This window comes from Ailuropoda melanoleuca, chromosome 16 (assembly GCF_002007445.2).
Source record: "Ailuropoda melanoleuca isolate Jingjing chromosome 16, ASM200744v2, whole genome shotgun sequence".
Classification (NCBI taxonomy): domain Eukaryota; kingdom Metazoa; phylum Chordata; class Mammalia; order Carnivora; family Ursidae; genus Ailuropoda; species Ailuropoda melanoleuca.
The window spans coordinates 45,552,210-45,566,165 of NC_048233.1; the positions used below are offsets into that span (position 1 = coordinate 45,552,210).

Below are 13,956 nucleotides of genomic sequence, written 5' to 3' on the forward strand. Positions count from 1 at the left end.
AAAGATTTTGATTTTTCTTTTTTTCCCTCCATAGAAATCAAAATATCATAAAATTGTGATAGTTTTCAGAGGGTTCAATAATACTAACACCTCACCTATTTCAGGATATTTTGGGTCCAGTTTGTTTTAAATTTCAGTTGCGAAAGCTATGATTAAGTGACAAGTTAATGGGGGAGACAAGGAACAACTAGGACACTGTCTACCATGCTGTGGAGGCATGTGCTCCAGACTGTGATTCCTTCTCTGAATCGGGGCCTCAGAGCATAATCACTGTGCTTGGGTAGACCAGGAAGAGACTATGAAGGACATAGATGTTCCCCTTGTTAGGAAGGATGGAGATGAATTAGCTGCGAGATGTTTCTGGATGGTGGGTGCCTGCATCGGTGTCATTTCAGTTTATATTTTAGCATCAAAATAGTTAAGTAAGAAATAAATCATGTGATTAAATTTAAGAAACATTTATTGACCTATAAATTGCCAGACACTACTAATCTCTGTTGCTACAAAAATGAATAAGAACTGGTGATTGCCCTCCAGACGCATAGTCTGTAAGAGGACCAGAACTGCAAACCTGTAATTCCAAAATCATAGGTACGAAGGACCAAATCAGTGGCTTGCTCTTGTGTTCACCAGAGAGAAAGGAGACAATTGAGCTGGGTGTTGAAGAATCATTAAGTTTTGAGTAAATGAAAAGAAGGATTAATGGTAGCCTGAGTGAAGAAAGAAGATAAAGTGAAGATGATTTGTGGGCTAGTAGCCAACAGGCAAAGATTGGCAATCCAGAGAAGAGAGTAGTTGGTAGAGCAGTGTCTAGCAGGGGTCAGGAGGGAGGAGAGCTTGCAAAAGAGTAAGGGATTCTCCTCAGAGACTGGAGGGAAGAGAGGAAATAGTTTATTCTCAAAAACTCATTGGGATAATTGGGTTCTTTTATGCCCACTATCGAAGCATAACACTTGAAGCAAACCTTTTTGTATAGTCAGGCAATACAGAAAAAGTCAAAGTATGAACCTCTAGAGAGAAGAGAAAGATGACGTAATCTTGTATCTTCATAGGGGTGGAGAAGATGAAATCCATGTCCCAGCTTGCAGTTCTGTCAAGAAGGTGGAGACCTTCAGAGATGAAGTTGGATCCCTTCCAGGAGGTTGTGTTGGAAAGCAGTAGTGTTGATGAGCTGCGAGAGAGGGTAAGTTCATTTTAAACAAATTGAACTAACACGTGTTTCTCTCTGTGTTGCTTAAGAGAGGGCCTAGGAAGTGAGTGCCAAACACTAACATGGCAACCTTTCTTTTTTTGTCTCTTCCGTACCTTGTGACACCTTGTCACACACTCTCCTTGTTTCTTCAGGCTCCTGGTGCTTTGAAAAATTACACTGGCTTTTGGCCATCCAGAAGTGAACCCTCACTTTTAGTTACTTGGATCAAGTTTATCCTGAGTAATTAGGATTAGTTAGAAGTTACTAGAGTAAATTGCTGTATATATTTTAAAAATCCAAATGATGTGGAATTGAATAAAGAATCCAGATGAAGTTCTCTTTTGCATTATTCATTTTAAAGGTGGGAATTCTGTGGCTCTTTAGGGATTGGGTGGATTATGCATAAGCAGTACTAGGACAATTAGCATCTTGAGAAAAAAATTTTACTTCCATAATTCACACCAAACACAAAAATAAATCCTAAATATATTAAATCTGTATAAAAATAAAATAAAATGATAAATGTACTAGATGAAAATATTGAAAATATTTTTATATCCTGGAAAGATCTTTGTAAGCATAATACCAGAAACTAATAAAGAAAAGACAGATTGCATAAAAGCATAAACCTTTCACACACAGCCTCCTCCCCAGTTTTTTTTAAACAACCCATAAACAAAGATAAAAAACAAGAGAGGGGAAAAATATTTAAAACAGAATCTAATTTTAAAATAGGCAAAGAACTTGATTAGGCCATTTGTTGAAGAAGAAATTCAAGTTAAAACAGTAATAGGGGCGCCTGGGTGGCATAGCGGTTGAGCGTCTGCCTTCGGCTCAGGGCGTGATCCCGGCATTGTGGGATCGAGCCCCACATCAGGCTCTTCTGCTATGAGCCTGCTTCTTCCTCTCCCACTCCCCCTTCTTGTGTTCCCTCTCTCGCTGGCTGTCTCTATCTCTGTCAAATAAATTAAAAAAAAAAAAATCTAAAACAGTAATAGCATTCTTTGCCTCTTAAAGTGGTGAAAATTTAGAACATCAAAAATACCTACAGTCATCGAGGTTTGGGGAAAACAGGCAATATCATACAACTTTGATAAGTAGTTAAATTGATTTAATTTTTTCAGGCTTTAGTTTGGCATTATCAACATTTCAGATGTGCAGTTCCACATCTAAGAATTCAGTCTAAAAGAAATGTTTGCAGAAATATGCAAGGATATTCATGAAGGTATATAGTATAGCGTTGTTAACTGGGAAAAATTAAAAACAGACTTGATGTCCATCAGGAGGGAATAAAATAGCATATTAAGCTATTGAAGAGAATGAGGTTACTCTGTAACCTATTCTTATAAATAGGCTGTATAAAATTATTCTGTAGAGATGTTTCATAAATGTAGTTTTACGTATTTTAGAAATATGTGATGTAGTTTATATATGCATAGGAAAGGGTCTGGAAGGAATATACTAAATTGGTATTTCCAGGGCACGGCATTTGCAGGGTGGAAGGAAGACAATTCCTCTTTCTGCTTTTTTTCTAATACTTCATATCAAACATTACATCTTTGAAGAAAAAAAATTGTGCTATTTCTGTGTGGGTTAAAAGGTTGATGACTTATTTTAGCAAATTTATTTTTTTTAATGAACTTATATAAAATGTTTCCTTTTACAGCTTTCTGAAATCAGTGGAATCCCTTTGGAAGATATTGAATTTGCCAAGGTAAAGCCCTGAGAGTGTTTGCATTTGGGTGCTAGCTAGTAAACATGGCTAACAGCATGATTTATTCATTTGTTCATTTTTCCCCTAGGGTAGAGGAACTTTTCCCTGTGATATTTCTGTCCTTGATATTCATCAGGATTTGGACTGGAATCCTAAAGTTTCTACCCTGAATGTCTGGCCTCTTTATATCTGTGATGATGGTGCAGTCATATTTTATAGGTACATTTACAATGTGTTTGTGATTCCCAGTGATGTAACTTTTTTTTGTTGTGCATAGTATCTTGTTTTCCTATGTTTAGGGTATGGAGCGGCCCTGATCAGTAGTTAATACGAGAGCCACACATTACATTTTGGATTTTTCTAGTAGCCACACTTAAAAGTAAAAATAAACTGGCGAAATTAATTTTGGTAAAATATGTTAACCCACTGTGTCCAAAATGTTATCGTTACATGCAGTCAAGATAAAAAGTCACTCATGAGATGTTTTACATTCTTTTTCTTATAGTAAGTCTTAGAAATAGTGCATGTTACACTTCCAGTAGGTCTCAAGCATTCAGTAGGCACATGTAGCAAGTGACTGCTGTAGGAGCCAACACAGATAGAGAGCCAAATAGTCATTGGAGCCTGTGGCAGATAGGAGTTCAGACTGGGCTTTGTTATTTACCGAGTTCCTCATCTGTAAAATGGTGACAATGATGTCGGCCTTGCAGGATTTTATGAGAACTAGAGCTATTACATTTTTAAAAACTGGCCTAGTACCTGTTTATATATAAATGTTCAATAAGTGATAGCTATTATTATACTAGTAATAGGATGGAAGTTATTCTGTGCCATTTTTAGAAGTGAGTGCTGTGTTAGTAAACGTATTAGAAATCCAGGACATCTTAGTGTGAGATTATTTAACTTCACCAATGACAATCAAATTTCATTGTCTCACCAAGGAGCATTATAACATTCAAGCATAAATCAATAAAGGCAGATGGCTATACTGATCTAATATGTAATTAATATTTTAAACAGGGATAAAACAGAGGAATTAATGGAGTTAACAGATGAGCAAAGAAATGAACTGATGAAAAAAGAAAGCAGTCGACTCCAGAAGACGGGACATCGTGTAACGTACTCACCTCGGAAAGAGAAAGCACTAAAAATATATCTGGATGGAGCACCAAATAAAGATCTGACTCAAGATTGACTCTGCTAGTGTAGCATTTTCCCTGGGGGATTTTTGGTTTTAATTAGATGGTTCACTGCTACTGTGTAGTGCCATTATGGCCGGACATGGTTAGGGGTAACCCAGTGACACCAGCACTGATTGGACTGCCCTTCACCAATCAGAAGCTCAGTGCCCAATGGGCCACTGTTTTGACTTGGAATCATGTTGTGCACTATAGTCAAATGTACTGTAAAGTGAAAAGGGATGTGCAAAAAAAATAAAAACAAAAACAAAAAGCAAAACCTGCTTCTAGAAAAGGGGGAAGGGGAATGAGTACACTTCTTCTATTGCGGACAAATGTGCACATAGCCGCTAGTAAAACTAGCCTCAAACAGAATGCTCATAGCTTCATAATAAAAGCTGTGCAAAGGCCATGAATGAATGAATTTTCTGTTTATTTCACTGATACACACATTACCTCATTGACAATTCGGAAGTAAATGCAACGTGTGTTGACCTTTGGAAAGCAGCAAAAACAGGAGCTGAAGAAAGAAATTCTTAGAACCAGCCATAACCCAGTAAAGAATTGTGAAGTTGTGTTTTTATTTTGTTTCATTTTTTGCAAAGTATTAAGAACATTATTCTGGAACATCAAAACGTTTCCCTTAGACCGCTCCCAGCAGGAAGCAGCTCAAATTGCTGCAATATTGTAATTATAACTGATTGTACTTAAGTTATGGATGTAGAGAATACGTTTCACTCGTTCATTCAGCATGTAAATAAAATCGATCCTATTGAGTTTTCATAATTGCAGTTAAACTATTTCCCGTGGTAATTCTTTCCACATATCACTCATGATGTACATTTGTGTACATTGAGGAGTACAGCAGTCCGTGTAAATGTAATCCTCAGTGAGGTTCCTCAGTGCTGGGTCCCATACGATTGTATTTGCCCTTGTTAATGAGGTTTTTCTGTTCAGCGGCTTCAGTTGTTTTTCTATGTACATTTACTTTTGAAGATTTACTTCAAGTTTGAATCTTCTAGAATCCTTGTAAGTCCCACTTTAATTTTTGGAGTTGATTTGTAGTTACATGTAGTTTAACTCCGCGGAAGCGTCTTAACATTGTGTTGAAAAAACTTGCTAGTAAGTCAGGTCATGGCACAGGCTGCTGCAGTCAACATGATTTCATTGCAAAGTCTATTAGAATTGGCAAGTTTTTGCTTTGCTAAATATGACTTCAATGAACACAATTCTACATAAATTTTGAAAATGCCATCTAATTTATAAAAATCAATAAAAAGGTTTTGGTAAAACTTTTTCATGCCAGATGCTGTTTACAACAATGAACATGCCAATAAAACATTTGTTCATTCTGTTGTGTTATTTTAGTCATTAAATTTTTGTGGATGAAGAATCTGGATTAAGAGTAGGTTGGTTTTCTTTAACATTTTGTAACATGTACTAAATAATTATTTCTGTAAGGTACACTTACAGTAAAGTTCTCATAAGAGAGATGAAAAGATGTTAATATTTAACTTTGGAGGATCCTGTCAAGATTTCAAAATCAGGTTTTTACCTTATTTCCTTTTAAGAAGGATAGACAATAGTATTAGCAGATGTTGGCTCTGTAGTTTGAGTAAAATAATTGAGAATTCCGTACTATCTTTAAAGTTTCTTGAAATCCACAGGGGGAGAAAATCTTTTCTAAGGTATTTTTCTGGCTAATTTTTATTCCATGTAAACTGCTGTGTAGCATTCTGCTAAATTTCACTGAAGTATGTTCCAAGTTTGCATTAGTGGAGTTGGTGTTCTCAGAGGAAAAACTTGGAAACGTTTGTGGTGTGTTGTCTTTCGGATCACTTGGATTTGCTGATGTAACACGACAGCTCTTTGGGTCTAATACAGGCCTACTTACTTGCAGCGTAGGGGTTAATAGAGTTTCTGCTCTTGAGGACCCACTCTGTGGAGCGGAAGAGGCTGATTGTAAACAAAATGGGCTTTGGGTTTGGTTTGGTTTAGTGTTCCTGTAAGAGTAAATGGTAAAATTCTCACACTTGCTCCTCATTCTGTGCCTTCTGCCCTGCTTTTTGTTTTTTGTGTTTGCTGCTTCTAATTGCAGGCATACTGCAAATACCAAGAGTAAAGAAAATATATTTCATTATAGAAAAGAAAATTTTAAAGCTTCCTGCTTTTCAGTGCCTGATAGAGCGAGAACACAATGTTGCACTTTAACAATTTCAGCAAAGGGGTGGAGAACTTTCCAAACTCGATTTGTGGTGATGGGAATGGTCATGTACGTGAGGGAAGTTCACGTGCTTCCACCTCCCTCAGATTCAGAGAATCCCATTAGGATCCATCAGCCAAGAGGCAGAGCACGGACTGTGTGGGGCAGGAGACACAAGCCACATGCAATAAACTGTGACCCTGTTCCTCCAGGTCAGGCCACGGTTTTGAAGAGCCGCTACTGTGGGAGAGATGGGGTTGCGTCAGCCAGGCACGCCAGGTGAGAACCAAGTACCTACGTATCTGAGGCAGGTGCTGAGGGTAAGGGGTATGTTCTGGTCAAAGAAACAAAAGCTTGCGGTTTCCGGACCATGCTGTGTCTAGCTGGTCTGTGCAGAAGCTTGCTCGCTGGAAGTCCACATGCCGAACTAAGGAAGTGTCAGCAAGGGCTGATAGCCACGATAAAAAGTGAAGGAGCCCCACACTAGAGTATTCGATGGTCTCTTTCATAATGAATGGAAAGTATTTACAGACTCTGAGAAAATGAGGGCTGGGGGAGGGAGGCTGTGAGCCTGAGCCCCAGCTAGAAAATCGTTGCCAGGCTGCACCGTTAGGAAGGGTGTTGTGCCCTCTCTAGGCCAGGAGAGAGGGACAGAGTGAAAACTTACAATGTGGTCTAAGTGAAATGAGTGCACAGAATCAGAGCATTGCTAATCAGTGTCGTTGCTAAATCTGGAAGTGACCTGTGAATGTATGGAATACAATAAAATCGTTTATTCTGGTTCATTTGCTAGTATTTGCTTTCCGATTGGAAAAGTTCTCCCTCTGAATTTTGTCCCTTTGTTTAGCATTAAGACCCTGACCAACTCTTTTGTACTTGTGACTTACCAACTGTAGTCTAAAGTATATGGACTAGATGATGAAGTGAAGTAGCAAGTTTTTTTTTATTTGCTAAATGAAACTATTCCATCTAAATTCCGTTTAATTTTTGAAAAACCAATATTTTGGTCCCTAGTAGTTAGAAGCCTTATAAGGCAATTAAAGTCTTTTAAAAAAAGCAAAACTGTGCATAACGTATAGTTTTCTGGGGGGCTAGTAATTTTATCAGGTTTGCAAGGGAGTTCAGGGCCCACTAAAGTTCGTGGCCAATCGAGACTAGGTGTACACGAAACCAGATGTTCCTTCAGTGTTGTTCCTGTGGGGAAGAAGGATGCTATAGGACCACTTGGTTAAGATACAGTGTTGTTTTTTTTAAGATTTTTTATTTTTATTTATTTGAAGAGATAGAGACAGCCAGCAAGAGAGGGAACACAAGCAGGGGGAGTGGGAGAGGGAGAAGCAGGCTCACAGTGGAGGAGCCTGATGGGGCTCGAACCCATAATGCCGGGATCACGCCCTGAGCCGAAGGCAGATGCTCAACGACTGCGCCACCCAGGCGCCCCAAGATACAGTGTTTTTAAAACTTGGCTTTTAGAAACAAGAATATATGACAAAAGAGTGTGTGAAAGCACGTGTGACCCTTTAGAAAAGAATACAGCGATCATAGTGGCCAAGCTAGGAGGGCAAAAAAGCATCGGGGAGGAATGCTCTGCCCCTTCCCCATGACAGCATGGACTCTTCCTCCCCTTACCTGCTACTCTGTATTGAAGAAGCAGGTCTTCGGACTGGTTAGAGCCTGAGAATTCACCAGGCCAGGAATTATTAGTAGACCCTATAGCCTTGCCCAAGAAGTGGGGACCATGTTCCCTCTCTGCTTCCTTTGCTCCCAGGTGCACTTAGTGCTCAGCCTCGGGTAGCGCATTTAATTAAGGAGTACCAACTTGAGATACAAACATGCAGGGGTAACTGCCAACTGTGTTCTGTCGATTGCAGTTTCCCACTGCAAGTGAGCTCTGATGACCACGCGGAGCAGGATATACCTGCACACGAATTCCATGACGGAGGGACCTAGTTTGATCTCGTACCACTGTCTCCTGGCACCTACAGTAGGCAGGGCCTGACATACAGTGGGAACTCAATAACAGTTTCGTGGAACAAAACCATTTAAGCCACTTCTCCAACACTTGTTCAAACCTGGCCTTCCAGGCACTGAATTATTTTGTTTCCTCTATATACCATCCCTTTTTCTTGCCTCTTTCCTTCTGCCCCTTCCTGTTCCTTCTGACCATCTGATAAACTCCTACAATCTTTAAGAGACAGTTCCCATGCCAACTCTTACAAACCAAGTGCTCCTTTGAGGCTCCCATGACACTGTTCTAATACCGGGTTGACTGCTTTTGTTTTGTGGGTGCTGGGTATGGTGTGTATCCTTGGGAGGCTGTGATGCATTCAGGGTGGGGACCCTATCAATCAACTTGGCAGCACCTGGTTCTGAGCAGGCTCTCGGTAAATACCTACTGAGTAATAAAGATACAGAGTGGTCATGATGACTGACATTGAATAGAGAACAGCTCTGTATTTCATCTTAAAATTACCAGTATGTCTTGAGCAGAGTTTTACATACTGTTTGACTTTTAGCTCCATCACCTAATATTTTTGAGCTGCTATTTTTTTCATCTGCTAAATGAAGGAAATACTGGATTCAATGAAGATAATACAGGTAGACTGCCTACCTATGGTCCAGAACCGCATTTGAATGAAAAGAAAACTGGGGTGCCTGGGTGGCTCAGTCGGTTAAGTGTCTGCCTTCAACTCAGGTCGTGATCCCTGGGGCCTGGGATCTAGCCCTGTGTGGGGCGCTCTGCTCAGTGGGGAGTCTCCTGATCCCTTTCTCCCTCTTCCCCTCCCCCTACTCATGCTCTCTCTCAAAAATTTTTTAAAGAGCCCTATACTATTCCATTTACTCTTTCAGAAGACAGTGAAGTATTCACACTCTTAAGACTAATCCCTGACAAAAATGGTGAGCATTTCTAAAATATTGTGGTGCTCAAACAGGTGTGCTTCACTTGTCTGGAAAATTCACTTATGTGGAAGAGTTTTTTGGGTTTTTTGGTTTTAACAATGCAGTTCATTTCCATTTTATATTTTCTGGCTAAAAGTGTTTTTCACCTATTCAAAGTCAAAAGGAAAAAAGACATCCAAGAACTACAAAGGAATAGCTTAAGTGATTTATGCTTGATTTTTAAGTGCAACAAAGGTGTTTATACATAATTTAAAACTCAAAGCATGCTTGTACAATCGTGCAATTTTTAAAATTTAGTAACTCTGGATGAATACGTGATAGAAACAGTCCATGGCATCTGAAAATATCACTTACGGAATAGCATACAGTCCAGTGCTCTCAGTTTGGATATTACAACCATATTTCATAGAGCCTTGCTTTGTTTGATTTTCTCCATGTGGTTGATAATGGTCTTCAGTTGCTGGTAAGTGATTTTGCAAATTTCATTTATAATCCTGGCCCTACAATTACTTAAGTACTGTTTCTGGCAAGTTAACGTATATATTCTGCACGAATCCTGTAACTTCCAAGTCACTACCATAACTAACTGCCATAGGGGGACAGTGTCAATACCATTTGTTCCTCTATTAGAACGATGGCACTAGGGAGAATGCTATGTCTAACAGAAGTGTAATCTTACAGTGAACTAGATTGACCTTAATTCCAAATATGCCTCGAAAGAAAAATTTCCATCCATCCTCCTTTTAGAGGGTCCTGTCGGTGGCACTGCGGCTGGCAGGGAGGGGTAGGGAAAGCATGCGCTCGGAATCACACCTAGGAGAAATCCTGCTCTGGTCTTCACGAGCTGTGTGACTCGGGCAAGCAACCTGAGTCTCCGAGACTCCAAGATGCTGACAGACGGGGAGACCGCCACCCTCCCCTTGCCAGACTGTGGTGAAGGGTATGAAACTGCTGCCTGGCACAGAGGTAGAAGCCGAGGAACACTGCTGACAGGACAGGGACACATACCACAGATGAGCAGAACACGTCACCTGCAGCAGCGGAAGGCACAGCTTGCCTGCGCCCATGGGAAGAAGTACATGGAAAATTCATTTGTTTCACCAGGCTTATGTTTGCAAAGCAGGGCAGTCTTCTCCACATGGAGAAGAGTCCACATTTCCCCAAAACCCGTCATGGGGAAATCTGCATGCTTTCCCATCCCCTGCCCTCCTACGATTCTCAAGGTGATGTAGGAAAAAGGAAATGTGCCAGGTGCAAACCAGCAGAGGCAAAGCGGACAATAACCTGGACCAGTTCAGCCGCCCTCCCACACACCCCCTCTTCCCCAGGCGCTGGAACCGGGATGGATGGTGTGCAGTCCGGGGGAGCTGGCCAAATGCGCAGCACCTCATTTTGTTTTAAGCCAGAGGGAAAATGTACTGGGAAGAGGCCATGGAAAAAAGCCCGGTAAGCCCACACCTAGAGGACACAGCTGGGGAAATAAATTAGCTATTTCTATCACAGTCTACCCGCATACAGGCCTCCGTCTAAATCTCTTCTCCTTCCAGCAGCTCAGAGGCAGCACCGGGCTCCCCGAGCGCCATCTCCACAGACAGGCTCCTCTCCAGGTTCTCCAGCTCCTGGCGCACCGCTTCGATGAAGCTGCCGTCTTCGTACTCGTCGGGGGCCCCTCTGGGCACCAGGCTCTCTCCGTCCTCTGCAGGGCTCCCAGGGAAGGCCGGCTTGCACACGTACACCAGGCTGTGGCTGCGGAGAGAGGGGGCGGGCTCGGCCAGGGCCCGGGCTTGCACCGCGGGCGCGGGCTGACGCAGGGCTCGCAACACGGCGGAGGCCGGCGCTGGAAACAGAGGCCCTCGCTTTGAGCTCTCCTTCACACCTCCCCTGACGCCTCAATGGAGTCTTACCTTCCCGCCAACACCTTACCTTCAAAGAGATTGCTGAGGGAGGGTCACTGCCTGGGGGGCGGCCCCCCACCTCCCGCGGGACTCTGGGGCGGGGCCTGAGAGTCTGCGGCAGTTGCGGCCCCTCGCAGCCGCCTGCCATCTGCGCCTCCAGGTGGGAGCAGACCCTGACAGCGGCCGGCGGGCCGGCGGGCGGGCGGGGGGGGGGGGGGGGCTAACTGCCATATCTGCTGCACCTGTGGGCACCTGGGGCCTCCTCTGTGTCTGCCCAGCCACCCACCCTGGATTCTGCCGGGGGGCGGGGGCAGGGAGGTGAGTAGTGACTGCAGGGAGGCCACCCCTCTGAGGCCTCGTGGTCTCTCAGCAGCTTAGGACACTCTTAGCGGTGCCCAATTTGGGGGCCCACTCTCCTGGTTTCCCTTCTGCCTCTGTGCCTTCTCGGTCACCTCTACCAGCTCTTCCTCAGTGTGTCCTTGACTGGGAAGGGCCTGGGTTCCCATCTCAGCCCCCAGCTCTTCTGCCTCCACTCCCTCTCCCTGGGTCACCTCCTCAAGAAGCTTCAACCACCACACAGACAAGCTCCAAACCCCCAGCCACACCTTCTCCTGAGCCCCAGACTGATAGATCGGACTGCTAGGAGACTCCATCTGGATGACCCAAGGACCCCTCCACTTAAACCTACCCTAAACTAAATCCACATCACCCCTCTGCTCCTGAGATCCCACTGGGTGGCCCCTCTCTGCTCTTGACCTCTGACAGGGAGGGCAGGCGGAGCCTCACCTGTGGGGCTGGCAGAGAAGGCCACTGGCACACGGGCATCGGTCCAAAGCTCCATCAGGCTCTAACTCCCAGGTGATGAGGTCCAGAAGCCGGCTGGCGGGGTCATGGCACAGCTCACCCTCCACAGGCAGGGGTGTGCACACAGGAAACAGCAGACCTGGGGCCAGAGGAGAGTCATGCCTGGGTGCCCAGCATCGAGCACGGAAGGGAGCAGAGAAATGGGGGGCAGACCCGACCTTCCACCCTCAACCACAACGTGGAGATTAAAATTGAAGAGGTGAGATGAGAAGAAACAATGGCAGGATGGGCTCAGGAGGGGTGAAGTATTCAGGGAGGACTGCGTGGAGACGCAGGCTTATGCTGGGTTTTAAGGCCAAAGGTCTGGAGAAATTAAGAGGGTAAGAAAGGCACTCGAGGCTGGGACACAACACTAATAAAGGCGTGGGGCTGGGCGTGGCAGGAAGGCTGGGAGCCCTGGAGACAGAAGGCGGATGGAGAAGCTGCCGCTGGCCAAGGCCTTGGAAGGCAGACTGAGGAGTCAGAACAGAGCAGCCCCAGCTGCCCGCGGAGCCACACTGAAAGCTGACTTCGGGGAAACTGGCTGCGACAGCAGGGACCAGGTGGGCTGGGGGCTGCAGAGGCTGAGCTGGGGAGGGAGCTAAGGGAGCGGTTTTCAGAAACACGGCAGGAGAGAAGAGCGCCTGAGCAACCTCACCTGGGAGCGGCAGTGAGCATGGAAGGGGAATAGAAGGGGGCCCTCCTCAGAAACAGGACGGAGCCAGGTGCTACCTTCGGGGCCTGGGAAATAAGCTTGGAGAGTGGAGAGGAGTTCTTCCTACCCCACCCATCTGGGGGTGTTCCTAATGCCCTGGCTCATGCATCCTGAAGGAACTTAACTTTTCTAGATGTCAACAGGGGACAGAGAAAGAGGAGAGAGACATGGCGGTCCACTCCAGGTGGGGTTTGTGGGGCTGGGACACACACAAAGTGGGCATCTGGGAGCCTGCCCAGGAGGTGGGACCCTGAAAAGCTGTGTTCGGCATGGATGGGGCTCCAGGAAGCCTAGTATGGTGGAGCTTGGGACAGGGCTTGCCCCATACTCAGCGGAGAGCCTACCCACCTCTCTGGAAGGCACAGCACAGCCCAGGCTGGCAGTCCCTCTGGTTGTCACAGATGGTCCCGTTGCCTCCTCTGGTGGCTGTGTTGGTGCAGTGACCCCAAACACACAGCTGGTCTCCACAGCACTCGCTGTCCCGGGTACAGAGCTGCAGGGAGGTGGGCAAACCCTGGCATGCCGGCTCGCGCACCTGAGAGAACCCAGCCGCCCCCGCTCCAAGCCCTGAAAGCCTGAAGATGCCACAGGTGGGTTAAGCACGTGCTCTCATGGCACTGGGCGGGGCCATGGCTGAGGCCTCGGTTTGTGGGGCTTCTAGGGGAAGTCAAGGAGGCGGAGATAGGAGGGGTCAGAACACTGGGAAAAGGGCCCGTGAGGCGAGTCCTGTATCCGGGTCCTCCTACGCAACTCGAGATTCCGCGAAGGACGCAGTGCGTCTTTGCAGTTTCCCCCCAGACTTGTGCCTTGTCTGCTATTAGCTCCTTAGGTCAGGACGGAAGGAGGCTTCTGGCCCACAGATGCAGGCAGTGGCCGGATTCTGAAAGCTAACTCAAGGCCCAAGCCCAGAGGCCTGGTGGCTGGGGCGGCCCGTGGGTGCCGCGGCCGGGGGTCCGCCCCGCAGCCTGGGCCCCCACAGTCCCACTCCGACATGGCAGGCGCGAGGGACAACTGCGGCTGCCCAACCACAGACGCCCTGGACGGGGAGGACGCAGCCCTCTATTTTCCACGCTTGTTATCATGCTGTGTTATTGTCTTCATCATGTAAAAGGACAAGCGAAGTCAATGAGTCCATATGGCTTTGTCCAAAACATCTGTTGGGTGGAGGGAGTTTCCGCTTGCCTGGCTTCCTGCTTCTCTGAAATGTCCCTCGGGGCCAGACCCTGGCTTCCTCCTGGCCCTTTCTCTGCCTTCTCCGGGCAGCTCAGCTTGGGAGAAAGCTCTGGAGGGTGGGAGTGGGGGCCGTAGTGGTTTC

The 13,956-nt window shown here is 45.4% G+C and overlaps 2 protein-coding genes across 9 annotated transcripts in view; one reads left to right on the forward strand and one right to left on the reverse strand.

Moving 5' to 3' along the window:
• USP47 (ubiquitin specific peptidase 47) overlaps positions 1 to 4,504 on the forward strand; it is a 105,742-nt gene extending 101,238 nt beyond the window's left edge. For 7 of the 8 annotated variants that reach the window (XM_034645733.1, XM_034645734.1, XM_011232434.3 and 4 more), the window contains 4 exons: positions 1,053 to 1,183; positions 2,859 to 2,906; positions 2,995 to 3,125; positions 3,927 to 4,101. In XM_034645733.1, coding sequence (XP_034501624.1) covers positions 1,053 to 1,183; positions 2,859 to 2,906; positions 2,995 to 3,125; positions 3,927 to 4,101 — 485 coding nt within the window. Of the gene's footprint in view, positions 1 to 1,052; positions 1,184 to 2,858; positions 2,907 to 2,994; positions 3,126 to 3,926 lie in introns of all 8 variants that reach the window. The other variant, XM_011232432.3, reaches the window with a different exon arrangement.
• A 4,874-nt stretch (positions 4,505 to 9,378) lies between these two features.
• The window catches only part of DKK3 (dickkopf WNT signaling pathway inhibitor 3), a 35,970-nt gene continuing 31,392 nt past the window's right edge, over positions 9,379 to 13,956 (reverse strand). The window contains exons 4-6 of the mRNA XM_002925297.3: positions 12,990 to 13,134; positions 11,870 to 12,026; positions 9,379 to 10,934 (exon numbers count right to left, since the gene is read on the reverse strand). Coding sequence (XP_002925343.1) covers positions 10,715 to 10,934; positions 11,870 to 12,026; positions 12,990 to 13,134 — 522 coding nt within the window. The 3' untranslated portion in view covers positions 9,379 to 10,714. The remainder of the gene's footprint in view (positions 10,935 to 11,869; positions 12,027 to 12,989; positions 13,135 to 13,956) is intronic.